The 20,066-nt window shown below is 42.6% G+C and overlaps 1 protein-coding gene across 1 annotated transcript in view; it reads right to left on the bottom strand.

Annotated features, from left to right (window-relative positions):
• The window catches only part of KIRREL1 (kirre like nephrin family adhesion molecule 1), a 415,875-nt gene that overhangs the window by 54,246 nt on the left and 341,563 nt on the right, over positions 1-20,066 (bottom strand). Inside the window, exon 6 of the mRNA XM_069217892.1 lies at positions 16,572-16,677. Coding sequence (XP_069073993.1) covers positions 16,572-16,677 — 106 coding nt within the window. The remainder of the gene's footprint in view (positions 1-16,571; positions 16,678-20,066) is intronic.

Below are 20,066 nucleotides of genomic sequence, written 5' to 3'. Positions count from 1 at the left end.
GATCTGGATTCCATTTCGAGACGATAAGCTCTATGGTCCCGAAGAGTCTTTTTCAATCAAAATGATCCACAGGCATCAGCAGATAGACAAAGATTTCACACAGAATGCAGATCGGTGTACGGAAATTTAGCGTGACACAGAGGAAAGAATCGAAATGGAGTTCGTTCTATCAGATTCACACTGAAATAGGCCTTTAAAGGGAATTGCCCTTGTAAGGACCAGAAAATCAACCCCGACGGTCTAACTCGGATCGAGTATAGATAGAAACACAATTGAAAACAATACTGACGATATTGTAGAAAGATTAGAATAAGTTCTTAATTACCGAACCGAAATTCACACGATCAAGCGGAAACACGACCAAACCCGACAGAAGAAAGAAAACAATCTAACAAAGGACTCAATGCCCATGCGCATTATCACTGAGAGGAGGAGTCACGTGACCATGTGACTCAAAAAAGCTTCTTTGAAGAAAAACAACTTTTAACACTCCGACCCAAACACTAGATGACAGACTTATGCAGAGAAAGTGTATCAGCAGCTACATATGCCATGATATGGAAAATGTCACTTACCCAGTGTACATCTGTTCGTGGCATTAGTCTCTGCAGATTCATATGCTGTGCACATCCCGCCATCTGGTGTTGGGCTCAGAGTGTTACAAGTTGTTTTTCTTCGAAGAAGTCTTTTTCGAGTCACAAGACCGAGGGACTCCTCCCATTTCGACTCCATTGCGCATGGGCGTCGACTCCATCTTAGATTGTTTTCCCCGCAGAGGGTGAGGTAGGAGTTGTGTATGCTAGTAATAGTGCCCATGCAATGGAGTGAATGCTTATATACATAATGAAGTTTCAAGTAATATATTTACAAATGTACAAATGTTTAAGATCTACTTCTAAACGGCTACAGGCTCCCGGGGAGGCGAGTGGGCGCATGTGAATCTGCAGCGACTAATGCCACGAACAGATGTACACTGGGTAAGTGATATTTTCCGTTTAATGGCATGTGTAGCTGCAGATACACATGCTGTGCATAGACTAGTAAGCAGTTATCTCCCCAAAAGCTGTGGCTCAGCCTGTAGGAGTTGAAGTAGTTTGAAATAATGTTCGTAGCACTGCTTGTCCTACTGTGGCTTGTTGTGTTGTTAACACATCCACACAGTAATGCTTGGTGAACGTATGAGGGGTAGACCATGTGGCAGCCTTACATATTTCAGTTATTGGAATGTTTCCTAGAAAGGCCATGGTAGCACCTTTCTTTCTAGTTGAGTGTGCCTTTGGTGTGATAGGCAGTTCTCTTTTTGCTTTGAGATAACAGGTTTGAATGCATTTAACTATCCATCTGGCAATGCCTTGTTTGGATATTGGATTCCCTGTATGAGGTTTTTGGAAAGCAACGATTAGTTGTATTGTTTTTCGAATATGTTTTGTTCTGTCAATGTAGTACATTAATGCTCTTTTGATGTCTAATGTATGTAGTGCTCTTTCAGCTACAGAATCTGGTTCTGGAAAGAATACTGGTAGTTCTACTGTTTGATTTAAGTGGAACGGTGATATGACTTTTGGTAAGAATTTAGGATTTGTTCGTAAGACTACTTTATTCTTGTGTATCTGAATAAAGGGTTCTTGTATGGTAAATGCCTGTATTTCACTTACTCTTCTTAGAGATGTGATGGCAATTAGAAATGCTACTTTCCATGTTAAATATTGTATCTCACATGAGTGCATGGGTTCAAACGGTGGACCCATGAGCCGTGTTAAGACAATGTTGAGGTTCCACAAAGGAACTGGTGGTGTTCTTGGTGGGATAATTCTTTTCAGGCCCTCCATAAAAGCCTTTATGACTGGGATCCTAAATAGTGAAGTTGAATGCGTAATTTGCAGATAAACTGAAATTGCTGTGAGATGTATTTTAATGGATGAGAAAGCTAGCTTTGACTTTTGTAAGTGCAGTAGGTAGCTTACGATGTCTTTAGCAGATGCGTGTAAGGGTTGAATTTGTCTATTATGGCAGTAATAAACAAATCTTTTCCACTTATTTGTATAGCAATGTCTTGTGGTTGGTTTTCTAGCTTGTTTTATGACCTCCATACATTCCTGTGTAAGGTCTAGATGTCTGAATTCTAAGACTTCAGGAGCCAAATTGCTAGATTCAGCAATGCTGGATTTGGGTGTCTGATCTGTTGTTTGTGTTGAGTTAACAGATCTGGTCTGTTCGGTAGTTTGACATGAGGCACTACTGAAAGGTCTAGTAGTGTTGTGTACCAAGGTTGTCTTGCCCAAGTTGGTGCTATTAGTATGAGTTTGAGTTTGTTTTGACTCAACTTGTTTACTAGATATGGAAGGAGTGGGAGAGGGGGAAAAGCATATGCAAATATCCCTGACCAACTCATCCATAACGCATTGCCCGGAGACTGATCCTGTGGGTACCTGGTTGCGAATTTTTGGCATTTTGCGTTTTCTTTTGTTACAAATAGATCTATTTGTGGTGTTCCCCATCTTTGGAAGTAAGTGTTTAGTATTTGGGGGTGAATCTCCCATTCGTGGATCTGTTGGTGATCCCGAGAGAGATTGTCTGCTAACTGGTTCTGAATTCCTGGAATAAATTGTGCTATTAGGCGAATGTGGTTGTGAATCGCCCAATGCCAAATTTTCTGTGCCAGGAGACACAACTGTGTTGAGTGTGTTCCTCCCTGTTTGTTCAGATAATACATCGTTGTCATGTTGTCTGTTTTGACAAGAATGTGTTTGTGGATTATTAGAGGTTGAAAAGCTGTTGAGTGTCCCATTGTCCTTGGATGCTGTGTTGGTTGAGGTGTGCTCCCCACCCTATCATGGAGGCATCCGTTGTTATTACGTATTGAGGCACTGGGTCTTGGAAAGGCCGCCCTTTGTTTAAATTTATAGTGTTCCACCATTGAAGCGAGGTGTATGTTTGGCGGTCTATCAACACTAGATCTTGAAGTTCACCCTGTGCCTGTGACCAATTGTGATGCTAGGCACTGTTGTAAGGGCCGCATGTGTAACCTTGCGTTTGGGACAATGGCTATGCATGAAGACATCATGCCTAGTAGTTTCATCACTATCTTGACTTGTATCTTTTGTTTTGGGTGCATGGCCTGTATTACATTGTGAAATGTGTGAACTCTTTGCGGACTTGGAGTGGCAATCCCTTTTGCTGTGTTGATTGTTGCTCCTAAGTATTGCTGTGTTTGACACGGCAGAAGGTGTGACTTGTTGTAGTTGAGTGAGAAACCTAGTTTGTGGAGGATCTCTATGACATATTTTGTGAACACCGTCTTAGCGTGTTAGTTTTTATTAACCGATCGTCTAGGTATGGGAACACATGTATTTGCTGTCTTCTGATATGAGCAGCCACTACTGCCAGGCATTTTGTAAAAACTCTTGGCGCAGTTGTTATCCCGAATGGCAACACTTTAAATTGGTAATGTACCCCTTGGAATACAAACCTTAAGTACTTTCTGTGTGAAGGATGTATCGGTATATGGAAGTACGCATCTTTTAGGTCTAGTGTTGTCATGTAGTCTTGTTGTTTGAGCAATGGGATTATATCCTGCAGTGTCACCATGTGAAAGTGATCTGATTTGATGTAGATATTTAATGTTATGAAATCTAATATAGGTCTTAGAGTTTTGTCTTTTTTGGGTGTGAGAAAGTACAGTGAGTAAACTCCTCTTCCTCTCTGATGAATTGGTACCAACTCTATTGCATATTTTTGCAACAACGCTTGAACTTCTAGTTGTAGAAGATCTATGTGTTGTTTTGACATGTTGTGTGTTTTCGGTGGGACATTTGGAGGGAATTCTAGAAATTCTATGCAATAACCATGCTGGATAATGGCTAGGACCCACGTGTCTGTTGTTATTTCCTCCCAGTTTTTGTAGAACTTGGTTAGTCTCCCCCCCACTGGTGTTATGTATTGGGGATTTGTGACATGGAAGTCACTGTTTATTTTGTGGAGTTTTGGGACTTTGGAACTTCCCTCTACTCTTTGGGAACTGTCCCCCTCTATATTGTCCCCGAAAAGTTCCCCGCTGGTATTGGCTCTGATAAGTGGGCCTTGTTTGTGAGGTTGTGGGTTCAGTGCTTTGTCCTCGAAACCCCCCCTCGAAACTGTGATTTTCAAAATGTGCCTCTGCCCTGTGGGGAGTAGAGTGCGCCCATGGATTTGGCCGTATCAGTGTCTTTTTTAAGTTTTTCGATAGCAGTGTCCACCTCCGGCCCAAACAACTGTTGTCTGTTAAATGGCATATTCAGCACGGCTTGTTGTATTTCCGGCTTGAATCCAGCTGACCGTATCTGATTGTTCGAGATACTCTGTCCTTCCTCCACCACTTGTTGCGCTCTTTTTTTGGAACTCCTTGGGCAAATGTTCTATGAAATGTTGCATTTCGTCCCAATGAGCCCTGTCATATCTCGGCAACAATGCTTGTGAGTTGGCAATGCGCCATTGGTTGGCTGCTTGTGCCGCCACTCTTTTCCCAGCCGCGTCGAACTTACGAATCTCTTTGTCTGGAGGTGGTGCATCTCCTGAGGTGTGTGAGTTCGCCCTCTTGCGTGCTGCACCTACTACCACTGAGTATGGTGTTAACTGTTGTGTGATGTACACAAGGTCTGTTGGTGGCGGTTTATATTTTTTCTCCACTCTTGGAGTTATGGCCCTTCCTTTGACAGGCTCTTCAAACACTTGTTTGGAGTGTTTTAGCATTCCAGGTAGCATGGGGAGGCTCTGGTACTGGCTATGTGTGGACGACAGTGTGTTAAATAGAAAGGCTTCTTCAATTGGCTCTGCATGCAGGCTGACATTAAGAAACGCCGCTGCTCTTGACACCACCTGTGTGTAGGCGGTAGAGTCCTCAGGTGGGGACAGTCTAGCTGGATAACAGTCGGAACTGTTATCTGACACTGGTGCATCATAAAGATCCCACGCGTCTGGATCATTCTGACTCATCCCTGTATGCGTCGGGGACTGCATCATTGGTGGAGTGGCTACCGGTGATGGTTGTGGTGAGCGTTGTGGTGATGGTGGTGGGGTTACTTGTCTTGCCACTTTTGCCTGTGGCTGCTTGTCTTTTTCTTGGAAGGCAAGTTTCGTTTCATTCGTATTGGAGGGAGAATACTGATCTTCCCTGTCTCCTTTTGAATGTGGAGCCTTCTTTGTGTGTAATCTGGCTCCATTGTCTCTAGCTCCTGTCCAAATCTATGTGTTTGCATTTGTGAGGACAGGCCTTGTTCCTCTGTGTAGGAACTTGTTTTCGGTTCCGAGGCCGGATGTTTCGGTACCGAAACCTTTTCGGCTGCCTTTTTCTGTTCCGACTACAATTTTTTGCTCTTCGGCGTAGTGATCTCTCTGTGCCGACTTGTTTCGGTGCCGAGATTGCTCTGACCCGGTGTCGATTCTGTTCTGTGCCGGTATCTCGACCGGAGTCGGATGACTTCGACACATGCATGCCCTTTTTCGGTGCCGATGCTAGGTCACCCATTTTTCAGGTTAAGCCATGGCCTGCCGGCGGTGGCGTTCCCTGGGCTTTTGTGGTCTTTGCGTGAGTTTTGTGTATCAACGTCTTACTCACGGTTTTTGGCGTCTGTTCAGGATCGACCTCTTCCAAGTCCGGATCCTCGATGGAGAAGGCTTCCTCTTCTTCCTCCATGTGTTTTTGTCCTGTCGGCACCAACGCCATCTGTAGTCTTCTTGCTCTTTGGTCCCTTAAGGTCTTTCTGGATCGAAACGCTCGACAGGCCTCACAAGTATCCTCCTTGTGTTCTGGAGACAAACACAAATTACAGACCAGATGCTGATCTGTATAAGGATACTTGTTGTGACATCGGGGCAGAAGCGGAATGGGGTCCGTTCCATTAGCCTTGAAGACGCACGTGCTCGGGCCGACCAGGCCCCACCGGGGAATCGAAAACCCTGAAGGGCCGCCGGAGCTCTTCAAAATTCGGTCTCGATCTGTTGTAACTAACCCGATACCGAACGTAAACAATACCGTAGAATTTTCTGAGATTTTCACTAACTTTCCGAACCGAAACGCGGAGCTAAAAGGAACACTTCGGAACCCGATGGCGGAAAGAAAACAATCTAAGATGGAGTCGACACCCATGCGCAATGGAGCCGAAAGGGGAGGAGTCCCTCGATCTCGTGACTCGAAAAGACTTCTTCGAAGAAAAACAACTTGTAACACTCCAAGCCCAACACTAGATGGCGGGATGTGCAAAGCATGTGTATCTGCAGCTACACATGCCATCGAACATATATATATAATATATATATATGTGTAGAGAGAGAGAGTGAGAGAGATAATAAAGAGATAAATATATAGAGAGATATATATGGAAAGTATATATTGTGGGGATATGATTAAGGGGTACTTTCGACTTTGAGGTGCAACAGTAAATTATATATTAAAAATTAAGAACTTAATAAAACAATTGTCAAAATCGAAAAAAATAGCAAAATAAATATAAATGTATAACATTAGTTCAAATTAAAAGCAATTCGATCTTAAAAATGTACACAAAATAAATGTATGGGAATTACTGATATACTACCCTTGCAGGTGTGGAATGATTTAAAATATTCTGCCTGACTGCCGGAGAGGCTGTTTTCATTTTGAAAGAGCTGCTTCTCTGTGATGTAAAGGCTGCTAAATGGAAAAATAATGCCATACACTTGGTCATGTTGGACTCAACTTGTATTAATATGTGGTGAAACTCCCTTGAATCAGTCTGGTGCCTTTTTCGGTTTTTGAAACATTCATAGAGTACAAATGCAAGCGACCTCCACATTTCAGGGTGCAATAAACATTGAGTATGTGTCCTGGCAGCTTGGTATGCAAGTCAAATGTTGAGTATACAAACATGGACATTCTGGGCCTCATTATGACCTTGGAGGTCTTAAGACCACCAGGGCCTCAGTGGCGGTCAGACTGCCACTAATGAGGCAGTCCGACTGCCACATTGAAACGGTGGCGGTTGTGCCATGGTTGGACAGCCAGGACCGCCAGTTCTCCTCCACAACCAGGGCAGCGCTGGATTACGAGTCTCTTCTACGTCAGGGATTACATGGCAGTAGCCCTGCCATGTAAAGGCTGGAAGAGACGGGGTGCAGGCAGTGCTTAATTTGTGCTTGTTGTTTTTGGTGAGGGCTGGCACTTATTTTTTTGCCTCAAGCATTTTCTGCAACGAAAAGACACATATGGGAAGGACAGAGGGAAAAAAAATTGAAAAAGCGTCCCAAAGGGAGAAATCATAAAGCTGCAAAAGTGAGCTGAAGGTGCAGGGAGTGGCTTTAAATGGATTGAAGATGCCTCAGATGGCTTCAGGATTATGATGCCTCAGTATTCCGTGTTTGCACATTTAATTGCAGCAGCCACATCTTTAAGAAGAGGGCTTTGGGCACAGGCACATTTTTGTTTACAAATTAAGCACTGGGTGCAGGGTGCCCCAGGAGGGTTCCTGCACTGCCAATGCATTTGGCATGGGCAGTGCAGGAGCCCCCCTGGCCAGCCCCATCGTGATTTTCACTGTCAGCTTTGTAGACAGGGAAAATTGTGATGGGTGCTAGTGCACCCTACGCACTACAGCATTGCCGCCGGCTCTATAATGTGCCAGTGTCAATATTGTAGGCTGTTTCCCACTGGGCCAGTGGGCAGAATGAAAATGTCACTTACCCAGTGTACATCTGTTCGTGGCATCAGTCGCTGTAGATTCGCATGTTTTGCAATAGCTCGCCATCTGGTGTTGGGCCGGAGTGTTACAAGTTGTTTTTCTTCGAAGAAGTCTTTCGAGTCACGGGACCGAGTGACTCCTCCTTTTGTGTCCATTGCGCATGGGCGTCGACTCTATCCTCGATTGTTTTTCCCCGCAGAGGGTGAGGTAGGAGTTGTATTGTAGTAATAGTGCCCATGCAATGAAATGACTAAGTATGTACCTATATAAGGTTGAAATGATATATATACAAATAGTTGAAGGTAACTTCCGAACTGCTACAGGCTCCCGGGGAGGCGGGTGGGCACATGCGAATCTACAGCGACTGATGCCACGAACAGATGTACACTGGGTAAGTGACATTTTCAGTTCGATGGCATCTGTCGCTGTAGATACGCATGTTTTGCATAGACTAGTAAGCAGTTATCTCCCCAAAAGCGGTGGCTCAGCCTGTAGGAGTGGAAGTAGTCTGAAACAATGTTCTTAATACGGCTTGCCCTACTGTGGCTTGTTGTGCGGATAACACGTCTACACAGTAGTGCTTGGTGAATGTGTGAGGCGTAGACCATGTGGCTGCCTTACATATTTCTTGCATTGGGATGTTTCCTAGAAAGGCCATGGTAGCACCTTTCTTTCTGGTTGAGTGTGCCCTTGGTGTAATGGGCAGCTGTCGTTTAGCTTTAAGGTAGCAGATTTGGATGCATTTAACTATCCATCTGGCTATACCTTGTTTTGATATTGGGTTTCCTGCATGAGGTTTTTGGAATGCAATAAATAGTTGTTTAGTCTTTCTGATGTTTTTTGTTCTGTCAATGTAATACATTAATGCTCTTTTGACATCTAATGTATGTAGTGCCCTCTCAGCTACGGAATCTGGCTGTGGGAAGAACACTGGAAGTTCCACTGTTTGATTTAGATGGAACGGTGAAATAACCTTTGGTAAAAATGTAGGATTAGTCCTCAGGACGACCTTATTCTTGTGTAGTTGTATAAAAGGTTCTTGTATTGTAAACGCCTGAATCTCGCTTACTCTTCTTAGGGAAGTAATGGCGATGAGGAATGCAACCTTCCAGGTTAGGAACTGTATTTCGCAGGAGTGCATGGGTTCGAAAGGTGGACCCATAAGTCTAGTTAGGACAACATTTAGGTTCCATGAAGGAACAGGTGGTGTTCTTGGTGGAATAATTCTTTTAAGGCCCTCATGAATGCTTTAATGACTGGTATCCTATAAAGGGAAGTTGAATAGGTAGTCTGCAGGTATGCAGATATTGCTGCAAGGTGTATTTTAATGGAAGAGAAAGCTAGGTTAGATTTTTGTAAGTGAAGCAAGTAACCCACTACATCTTTTGGAGTTGCGTGTAATGGTTGGATTTGATTAATATGGCAGTAGCAAACAAACCTCTTCCATTTACTTGCATAGCAGTGCCTGGTGGATGGCCTTCTGGCTTGCTTTATGACTTCCATACACTCTTGTGTAAGTTGTAAGTGTCCGAATTCTAGGATTTCAGGAGCCAGATTGCTAGATTCAGCGATGCTGGATCTGGGTGCCTGATCTGTTGGTTGTGTTGAGTTAACAGATCCGGTCTGTTGGGCAGTTTGATGTGTGGTACTACTGATAGGTCTAGCAGCGTTGTGTACCAGGGTTGCCTTGCCCAAGTTGGTGCTATTAATATGAGTTTGAGTTTGTTTTGACTTAGTTTGTTTACCAGATAAGGAAGGAGAGGGAGAGGAGGAAAAGCGTAGGCAAATATCCCTGACCAGTTCATCCATAGGGCATTGCCCTGGGACTGCCTGTGTGGGTATCTGGATGCGAAGTTTTGGCATTTTGCGTTCTCTTTTGTCGCAAACAAGTCTATCTGAGGTGTTCCCCAGATCTTGAAGTAAGTGTTCAGAGTTTGGGGGTGAATTTCCCATTCGTGGACCTGTTGGTGATTTCAAGAGAGATTGTCTGCGAGTTGATTCTGAATCCCTGGGATAAACTGTGGGCAGAAACTCTGTTTCCACCCGCTGACCCAGTGGAAAAGTCTTAATAGGGCCCGCTGGAAGGGGACCGCACTGGTGGTAATGTGTATGTGGGAGTTTGGTGGACGGCCTTTTCAGTCCACCAAATTCATAATGACACCCTATATGTAGTCCGGAACAGGACATCCGAGGCTGTGCAGAAAGTTGACAACCTGTTATTGGGGTCCGATTCAGTTTAACGTAAACGTAAACTTCACACTCGTATAGTGCACTACTCACCCGTTAGGGTCTCAAGGCACTGTACACATACCGCTGTGGAACCCCTCCTGGCTTTTCCCTGTGAGGCACACACTCCTGGGTAACCCCCAGGGTGAAGCCAGGCATCCAAGCGCTGTGAGGGCCGTTGTGGAGATTAAGCAAGCTATTTCACAGAGTTACAGAGTGGGACCCATTAATTAGATTAGGCACCGAGGCGAGAATTATCTGGTCCAAGGGAATGGAGCCCAAGACCTGCCGAGGCGGGACTTGAAATCTGGTCCCGGGCCAGATCTCTGCATCAGGGTCTGCCGCTCTAACCATTGTGCCACACTTGTCCACCTTGAGTATGTACTCAATGCAATTGTGTTTTATGAATGTTTTCAGCAGTGATCTGAGAAATCTAGGAGAAAGATGATATCGGTCTCCATAGGAAGAGCGCTTTCTTTGTTTTGATAGTAACTTAGGTATGAAGTGACTAATCCTCAAGAAAATGGAAAAAAAAAAAATCCTTGACAGCTCCTTTCAGGAACATTTCGGGTCGATTGTTCAAGCTGGTGCATTTGCAATGCAATGGGTCTAGCGTTTGCTCGAGTTAGGGCTATTAGCGTTGTAAATTCCTAACTGGACTTTACTTGCCACATATATTAAAAGTGAAAAGTAAAACAGTTGACATAATCAAGCTGATTCAAAGCGCCATAGCTGCCATGAGCACGAAGGAGACACAAAAGGAAAAAGAAATTTGCTCGCAGTCAAACGTATCTGCAAACATACAATTATCTGTGTAACCAGGTCGATGGCCAAGGCGGTAACAAAACTACCCCAAGGAGGGACAAATAAAGCATTTACCAATGATGATTAAGGATTTTTGAAAGGCAAGCCCATGAATGACTGATAGTGATAGTCGTGCATTGGGTGTGGTTAAAAGCCCACAGTGATTACAACACATCAGATTGCTTGCACGCTCGACGTAATGAGTCCCAAAACATTGCTCTCCCATTTTAATTCCAATAAGAAATTTTAGGAAGTGAAACTGAAAAAAATGGTTAACCAGAATTACACCAAAATTGCCAGAAAGTTTGATTTTTACTCAGAAAGTATTATTTTCGTCATTTGGTGTAAATCTGTTTACTTGTTTTTGGAAAAAATAACATTTAAATTATAGATTAAATTGATGGTTGAGCCTGCAGGACTCCCGTAATAATGCAAATCAAAAACAAGCAGTGGCAAAGCAAATAGGTTTCACCTATGAAAATTTCTATTGACTGTGTACATTTTTAGATACTGCAGAACAGCTGAGCTGCTGTGCAATAAAACTTAAAGTTTAAAAAAGCGCTATTACATGGACAATGCTGGCCTCATCAGAGCTCGAAAGCACCGCATGGGGAAATGGGATGAGTGCACCCACTCCTAGAAGGAAGGGGGAGGAGAGACAAGCATTGGCAAAGCCAATAGGTCTTGACTATACAAGAGCTACTGGCTTTATAAATGTCTTTTAGCCATGCTTTACAGCAGCATGGATGCAAGTTACCGAAAAAGAAGTGCAATGGTGTAGCAAGCATTCGCAGACCAAGCAACAATGCTGGATGGATGGGGCAAGCAAAACAATGGAATAGGGTACTGGGTGGGAGGGGCGGGGCAAGCAAAATTGAAAACACAGAAAAATGTGTTTAAAGGTGTTCTGTTATGTTCTGTAAAATTACTAAAACCTTTAACAAATTGAGTAGAGGGAGCAGGTGACCTGGATTTGCATTGATAGCCCAGTTTTCATCATCTGTCCCAACAGATTTCAGTAAATTCAGAAAGTTTGTGAAATGTTCCAGTTATTGGTTTTCAATATTTGGTCACACAAAATGGAATATACTTAATATTGTAAACCACTGAATGTACAGATTTGTGCTGATGAAAAGCACCAGGAAAAATGCAGCGAATTCAATAACCCTCAGAATTACAATCCCTGTGCAAACTTAGATTAGAGCCTAAGATGTATTAGTTAAAGTTGACTACTGTTCATGATTCTTAGAAGTTTATTGTGGGTAATACAATCTTCGGGCACAGTCACTGATAGACTTAGAGCAAAAGGCCATTTATTTAGGACAGGATTGCATGTTATACATAAACATTGTATAAACTGACCTTCAAAGTCTCAACTTTAACCCCCCCCCTTTGAATTTCTCTCCATTCCTCTTTTCCGTTCATTCTTTCACTTTGCCTCCATTCATTCATCTTCCACTTCAATTCACCTACACATTCCCCCCTTTTCCTTTCATCCTCTGCTTGCTTCAGGCATCCCCCATGCTATCACCCTTCACCTGCTTCTTTCTCCCCCCTGGAAGGGAGGCCAGGCCCACAACTGACTCTCCACCCTCCCCCATCTAATGCCACACCAACCCTTGACTGCATTCTGCCCTAACTGGCGTTTCCTCCAGACTCCCTGCCTAGACTCAAAACCAAACCCTTTAACATCTACCTTACCTATGTAGGGTGGGTAGGTGGCCAAAGACTTCCACTGCCCGTACAGGCTGGCGCGGAAGAGGCCGGTCCCCCCTCTCTACCCTATTTAAACACCCCCTCTACTCCCTCCCCCAAACACCCCTCCACCAATCCCGTCCCTTGTGTGTCATTTCTGCCCCCAAATGATCACACGGAGAGACTAGACTGTGTCTGCTCTCCGCGGGACCCTCCATTCTGAGGCAGACTCAAACTTTGTTGTGATTCATTCAGACTTGTTGCCTGGTGTGATCAAGAGGCAAGCGAGCAGGAAGTGCATAGGATGAGGATAGCAACCCTAATGGAAGAAATGAGGAGGGCTACATAAAATCAAATAATTGGTTAGGTTAAAAATAGGGTGGGGTTCTAGCACTTAGGTCACAAAGGGGGAGTTTAGTCGGCACTGTTAAAAAATAGTAGGTGATCAAGAGCAGCAGTTTGACCCTGCTTTCATTTTAATAGGTTAATGTTTTTGTTGCTGGGTTCTAGAGCATGAGGGTCTGAGGACTGAATGAGTGTGGTGAGTAGATGTACTACAGGCTGCAGAGAAGTGATTGAAACATACCAGTCTCTGCTTTGCCTTGAATAATAAATAATACTAACAATTATAATCATATTATAAATATGGAAAACTTACTTCACCTTAAATAATATTAACAATTAAATATATATATATATATATATATATATATAAAAACACGATGCTGAGGCTCGGTTCCAGTTGACTCCCAGGGTTTAATTTTATTTAAAACAGCAGTACCACCCAAATCCTGACGCGTTTCGACTAACTGTCTTAATCATAGGTAGGTGGTTGGAAAATGCTCACAGATCAGGTGATTATTATAGCAGAGTTTTTTTTCTACTTTGCTGTTCATAAGTTCTATAAATAACAGTAATTGCAAATAACCAGTGTAGCCGTAGTATAAAAATCTGTATTCAATGGGCTGGTGACAAATTAAGAAGCTACAAACTACCACATAACCACGGCTGAATACTAATAGCAAGCATTATGCAAGTATTCTCATTGTGGGAAGCTGGATAAATAAGAGCCATATACATGCAATAACATTTAAGTCATGAAAACTGTTTGTGATGAAAAAAATAAAAAATAAAAAAAATTATTTTTCCTACCAGTTTTACTTACCTAAGAAGTTAAACGCTTCACTCTAGAAAAATAAACCATTTTACCGTGTATGTCTATAATCTTGACATAGTGAGATAATTGTTTTTATTATTTATTTATTTTCTTTTTTTTAAATGGGACTTGCGTTGTAAGAAGCGCCTCTATCAGTTAATGAAGTGTATATACTAATAACAAGCAGAAGGCAACATGTATATGAAACAGCTGTCCCTAGATCTATAATGCACAATATTATAATTGTATCTATATACTATCATGTAAAAGGATATTTAGCTCATGTTGTCCCCACACTTCTTCAGAAGACGATGGAAGATTACAGCGCCAATGAACAAACCCTAAGTTCGAAGCAAGATCGAAAAGTGCTGTTCAAACTGCTCTAACAAAAATCCACCATAGGCATTCAATATCCAAGCTTGACCCTGCAATCTTTCTTAAGATGCTGAAATGAAAATCTGGATCAAAGCAGTGGGGATTGAGGCAACAAGTGGCCTCTGGAAACCAAGGCTTGTGCACTGGAGAGGCAGCCAACAAATATTCCACGCTAGCATTTGACAACATCAGTAGGTGAGAAATGTGGGATTGCTATAGGAAACACACAGTCCAGCCATCTTATTAATAACACCAAGTTTTTGTATAGTATTGTAAAGCACATTTAACTGGAGAGATTGCAGATGCACCACCAGCAAAGATGAATGTAGAAAAAAAAGTTCCTCAAAAGCACATGACCAGTGGAAGGACAATAACTGACAACCACTAACCACCAGGCGGAAACAGTACTTCAGCCAAGCTCCAAAGAAAAGCCGAAGTTGAGGAAAGAAGACAAGAAATGTAGCCTGATGTGAAAAGCTGCTTCTGACCAGTGGCAAGCAAGCAAACGAGAGTGACCAGCAAAGCCACGAATAGTAAGTAATGTGTTGGCTGTGGCCGGGCTGTAAGCCCCTTTTAAGATTTTTCTAATCACAAAAAAATTAATAAGCACAATGCAAGTGCTTGGTGGGCAAAACTTAAAAAGAGAGTGATTTGATTGGCCAAGAGGGCTACCGCCTCCCAGTCATTCATTTTGGTCCTGCAGGATCGGTACTGTCTTGCTCGGCCAAGCGATCTGATTGGCTAGACGTAACCTGGAAAAAAATGGTATGGCTGCCATTACAGGACATAGGGACCCAGAACATTTGTTTGAAAAAAAAAAAAAAGAAGGTGGTGGGGTAAGGACAGCCTGACACAGGCGTTCATAAGGGTGAACTTAGTGGGACAGTCCCCCACCAAGGTCACTAATCGTAAATAAATAAATAAATCATGCTGCGAGTCCTGCGGGAACCAGCGCAGCCCTCCATGAAGTGCTGCCAGGCCGTACAAGCATTTATAAGTGAAAGATGCACAGTCTTATAACGCTGGTGATGCTCGAGCAAGGGTACACGAAAGAAATTTAAAACTGTCCTATACCGCAATCAGGAAGCGATCAATAGGCTGGATCTGACAAGTCAGTGAGTAGGCCATTTTTTGGCGGATGTTTGTGGGTCTGTTTATTGGCCCGAGGGGCTGGTTTTCAATGTTTATTTTCCTGATAAAGAAAAAACCTTTGCCTGCATCAAGCTGAAATCCACACAGTCCTCCATGCCTTGCAAAACACTTAGGCAGCTTGTCTTTAGATGTCCCAATTTGCAAACATGGGCCACGTTTTTAGCTTTCTAGTACCTAATGGAGGCCACTTTTGTTTTGGTGGCCTGGTCTATCTGTTGCCCTAGTCTGACCATAGGGGTTGGGTGTGGGACCTGGCCATAGGCCAGGCACCGAGGCCAAACCAACACATTCACTCTACTTCAGAAAACAAAACAAAAAAACACACTGAAATTCACCAGTTTTAGTCGGTGACCCAACAATAACATGCACCCCTACAACCAGGCCAGCTTTAGGGTGGTGGGACTTGTGCAGCCCACCTGTCCCTGACTTTGGTGGGTGCGCTGTGTTTAAACTTTCGAGTTTAAAAGCAGGTGAATTTCCTTGTGTCTACAGCAGTTTTCAGGCAACAATAAAAATGTCAAGGTAACTCTGTTTAATAATGTTCCTGCTGGTGAGAGGTAGGAATTTTGTACATTGGCAGTTTTGGCTCATCATAGTAGCGCAGAGGGTTAATGTGCTTGCTACGAAGAACGTGTACCATTCTGATCACAAAGTTGAAAACGTGTAACATTCAGCTCACAGAAATGAGTGTGAGTTAACTGAGTTGCGCTATAAAAAATGTAATGTATGTCAGAGGAGGGTTATGGAGGGATGAACGGCACTGATGCAGGGTGGTAGCGAGGGTATTCATGGAGAAGGAGGTTGGTGAGGCACCAAAAAAAGGCTGCTGCACTAGGCACCATCAGTACTAAAGTCCATCTTGCTCACCACATAGAGCTTATGACCTTACATATTACAACACTCATGACATGTGAAGAGACATCTTTGATAACATCGATTGCGGACATTTCAAATGATGTCACTGATCACATCAACTGGTCAATGTCAGTGTTTTTTTGCTTTAAAAGGTTTTTTTTTTTTTTTTTTTTAAACATCAGCTAAAATCTTAATATCTTATCTAACTAGAACACAACTTTAACAAGGGTTTTCTCAAGCTACAGCTTATTACTATATGTAACTTATGTAAATATTACACACACGCACACATACTATTAATAGAATGTGTATTATGAACGTTACAATTTTTTTGTAAAGGTAAAATAAAGTGGATAGTGCACATCTATAATGTGGTAATTGAAGCGTGATAATGATGTTCTTATAAGGTCATCGCGGACGATCATGAAGAATTTTATACTTGCAGTTTTAAATGTTACTTTTCTGAAAAAAGGCGGAAGATGAATTACACTCTGCTTAAACTGGGCCACTGCTTATTTTATGGCACTGAAAATAATCTCCCCTTGCATAACTGGGAGGTGAGCAGCAGCCTAGCGCAGTGCAATTGCACAAGAGGACCTGCACATGGGGTTCCTGACCTGTATCCCTTGATCTCCGGATTGGCTGTGGCCATGCAGGTGAAGACCACCCGCTCGCCCTCCTGCACCGTCTGCGGGTGAATGGACAGAGTGACCGTTGGTGGATCTAAGACAGGTGGAAATAAAGTATTTGTTAGATAATGATGAAAAGACGGTGAACATAGAAGCTATTCCTCCACTTCCAAACAGGAGATGCTGTCTGGACACAGTTTGCACACAACAGGAGGACACAAGTAGGAAGGTCAAAGAGACTGCTACAAGGGAATGGATCAAAAACAAAGAAAGCTGAGAAAATGTAGGAAGGAAATGAAAATGAACTGAAGACAAAGAGGAAGCTGAAGGAAAGGGTGTCAGCTAAAAGGTCGAAGAATTAAAAAAGCATTCTTAGTTACATTCCTTCCCATTCTCCCGCTCCCAGTCTTCACCCGCAGTAAATCCAGTGTCCCTCATCTGCTTTCTTTCTCTCCTGTTACATTCTGGCCAATGGGCCATCAGCTCTCACTTTTCCATCTCTTAATCCAAAATCCATTAATCTACCTGTAACTCGTTATGAGCAAATTTGAGAGAGAGACACACCAAGAGAATAGGAGAGACAGAAATGATCAGGAATGAAGACAACTGGGATGAAGAGGGACTGAACTAAGACAAAACTTAATACAGTTCAAACAGGTCCAGGAAAAAGAAAACAAGGGTTTTACAAATCAGTGAGGTAAGTAGGGAGGTGATATATATGATAATAATCAATGCATTGAGGGACACAGGTGGGGAGATGAGTAAAAGAGTGTTGTAGAGGGGTGGGGTAAATGTGCGCGAGAAGGCAATAAAACATTTAAAGACGGGCAGGAGGTAAAACTCAGTAATGCAAGAAAGAAACTAATGGTATGTAAAAATAGGCTGAGAAACAGGGACAGTACCATCGTGACAGAGAAAGAAAAACGTTTTATAATGAGGGTGAATCCAGGTAAGAAGGCAGGAGTCGAAGAGACGGGAGGAAACGAGGCATGGAGGGAACAAACGCTGCAAAAAGAGAACACAATGAGCGTGGTCGACAGTTTCGGAGACAATTCGTTCCAGTTTATTTAACATCATCGGCTTAAACACAAAACGCAATCTTTCACTGTTTGGTTGGCACAGCATTTAAACATTCTGAGGCCAGGCAATAAACGGTTAACCCCCTGGGGCAGCTGAGACCACCTTATAAACCCATTCCCCAGCACATCCAGGCGGGAAACAGATTTCGAAACAAAGCGTGAAATCTCCCACTTTGCAATTGCAATTAGCGGCGCCATTACTTAACACAGCAAGAGAACACGTGGATAATGAGCTGCAGAAGCTGACTGGCCGTCAATGAAAATGTACAAGAAGGACTTCATTTTTTTTTTTTTATGAAAAATGTGCCTATAAGACCCCCCCAGCATTCCTTTGAAGCAAAATAAAAGGTTAGCAAATCCTATCATTTCTTAAACTGTGCAACCTGAAAATAGAGGTTAGCTCCTTCAGGTGCTTAGTAAGCTGTAGTCTGTGCCAAATTGCGTATTTTCCCCAAAACTTAGTAAACTTTCCATGACATTACAACTTTTAGTGCGAAATGCGCTTTGCTGTCCTCTCGCATGATATTTTTTCCATATGAATGCATACTATGCAAACAAAAATTCTCACAAAATACTGCAGATTAGTTCAAGCAGAAGATAGATCTTCGTGAGATATTTTCATGGCTAAACCCGTCTTTCGTGAGTGAAAATCAATAGTGTGTAAAGCGAAATACTCGTAACACTAAACTCAGGATTTTTATACCAGTGTAATTGAAATTTCACTCTGAGCTACACAAGTAGAAGGGTTATGCAGAAAAATAAAAAACAACAGAATGGGATTGTCTGTTCTCCATTTCTCATATTGTTTAGGATTATCCGCTTTCATAAAGTCACTACATCAAGTGTTTTGAATCCTTATAACATGATAATGCATTAATTCAGATCTTTGAAGTACACCAAATATACCGAATTCAATTCCTGATACGCATTGCACTTGTTTTGTAGCTCTACAAAGGAATGTAGGACAGCAGGTCTAAAAACAGCTCAGAAGAAAAATGATACAACAAAAAAAAAAAAAGATTCTATAAGATTAGTGGGGTAACTTAAGTGTAGAGGCATTCAGGGGTGCACTTTGTATACTAGATATAACTGGACTGTCTGACTCAGATACCCAAAGGCTTTGGACCTAGCTGAACACCCAGAGGAGTGTCAAGGCCTAAGTTTAGCCAGAGTAGAGTGTTGAGGTCCACCTCCACCAAAAATATGAAATGGAAACGTGTTGGTTAACTTTCCAACAGAGCTGAGGAGGGAACTACCACATTAATTTGTTAAATAATCTATTTTTACATGCAATTGGTAATACATGCTTTACGACTTTCTTGTGGAGGTTGTCCTAAAACATGCTTTCATGTTCACAACACAACTTCCTTAAGGTACTAGGGGGAGGTTGTCCACATCTGTGTTTGCGTCAGGAAAATCGGAACAGATTGAGCAGTGAGTTAGAGGCACAAAATGCAGTTCAGACTCCTTATTCTGGTGGGACGAGGGATGTGTGTTTATGTGCCCGCGTGTAAGGTAAAACCTGTTATGCAAACCACAGTAAGTTTGAATATGGAAATTCTTGGGAATTTTGAATCCCTTAAATTATAACCAATAGAAGGATTCTAACACCTGCAACACTACAGAGCGCAGTTGTCCCCTGATTTTTACCTCAGTCTCTAAGCCTCAGACAGGTATACACCCTGTACATCTCTTCAATCGTCTCACAAGCTCTTGTCAGCACTTTGACTTCATACACCAGCCCGTGTCTCCTTAGATACGAGACCTGTGGCCACTAATGATCCATGAATTTAAACTGCTCTGATACTCTAGCACATCAATTAAAAAATATAGTCTATCAATGGAATTGGCTCCAAAAAACAGCTTAAAAACAAACACACCAAAAAGAAAAAGTGGTATAATGGTGATCTGTAGCTGATAAAACAAGGAGAGAGCTTCAAAAAGGAAGTGATACAAATATTAAGAAAAGCCAAGAGACTATAAGAAATGTAAAAATTAACCTCCGGTCAGAAACAGCTGATCCCATTCAGGATCGAGCCTGTGTACATTATTAACCACAATGTGTTGACATGGGATGACACAGGACACCAGCCTCAACACGGATTGGGCATTAAAGTTTTCAGTCTACAAACATTTTGTGACACCACATGCTAATGGCCTTGCCACAATATTTTTCAATCATGAATGTGTGTTTTTTTAGCCGTCTTAGAGAAGGCCGAAGGTATTTGACAACCTCCCCCTCCCCCACGGCAAACTTCAAGCAAATCATAGACTGGCAGAAAATGCACACAGCATGGTCCATTACAGTCAATTGTGTCTGCAAATATGAAACATAGCTATGAAAAGAAGTCTTGAGGACAGAGAAAATGCAGTCTGTTTCAGAGCATGCATCATAGGAATATGC

Source organism: Pleurodeles waltl, chromosome 12 (genome assembly GCF_031143425.1).
Source record: "Pleurodeles waltl isolate 20211129_DDA chromosome 12, aPleWal1.hap1.20221129, whole genome shotgun sequence".
Lineage (NCBI taxonomy): Eukaryota > Metazoa > Chordata > Amphibia > Caudata > Salamandridae > Pleurodeles > Pleurodeles waltl.
The sequence above is the reverse complement of the archived record's forward strand: the minus strand, read 5'-3'. Positions and strand labels throughout refer to the sequence as shown.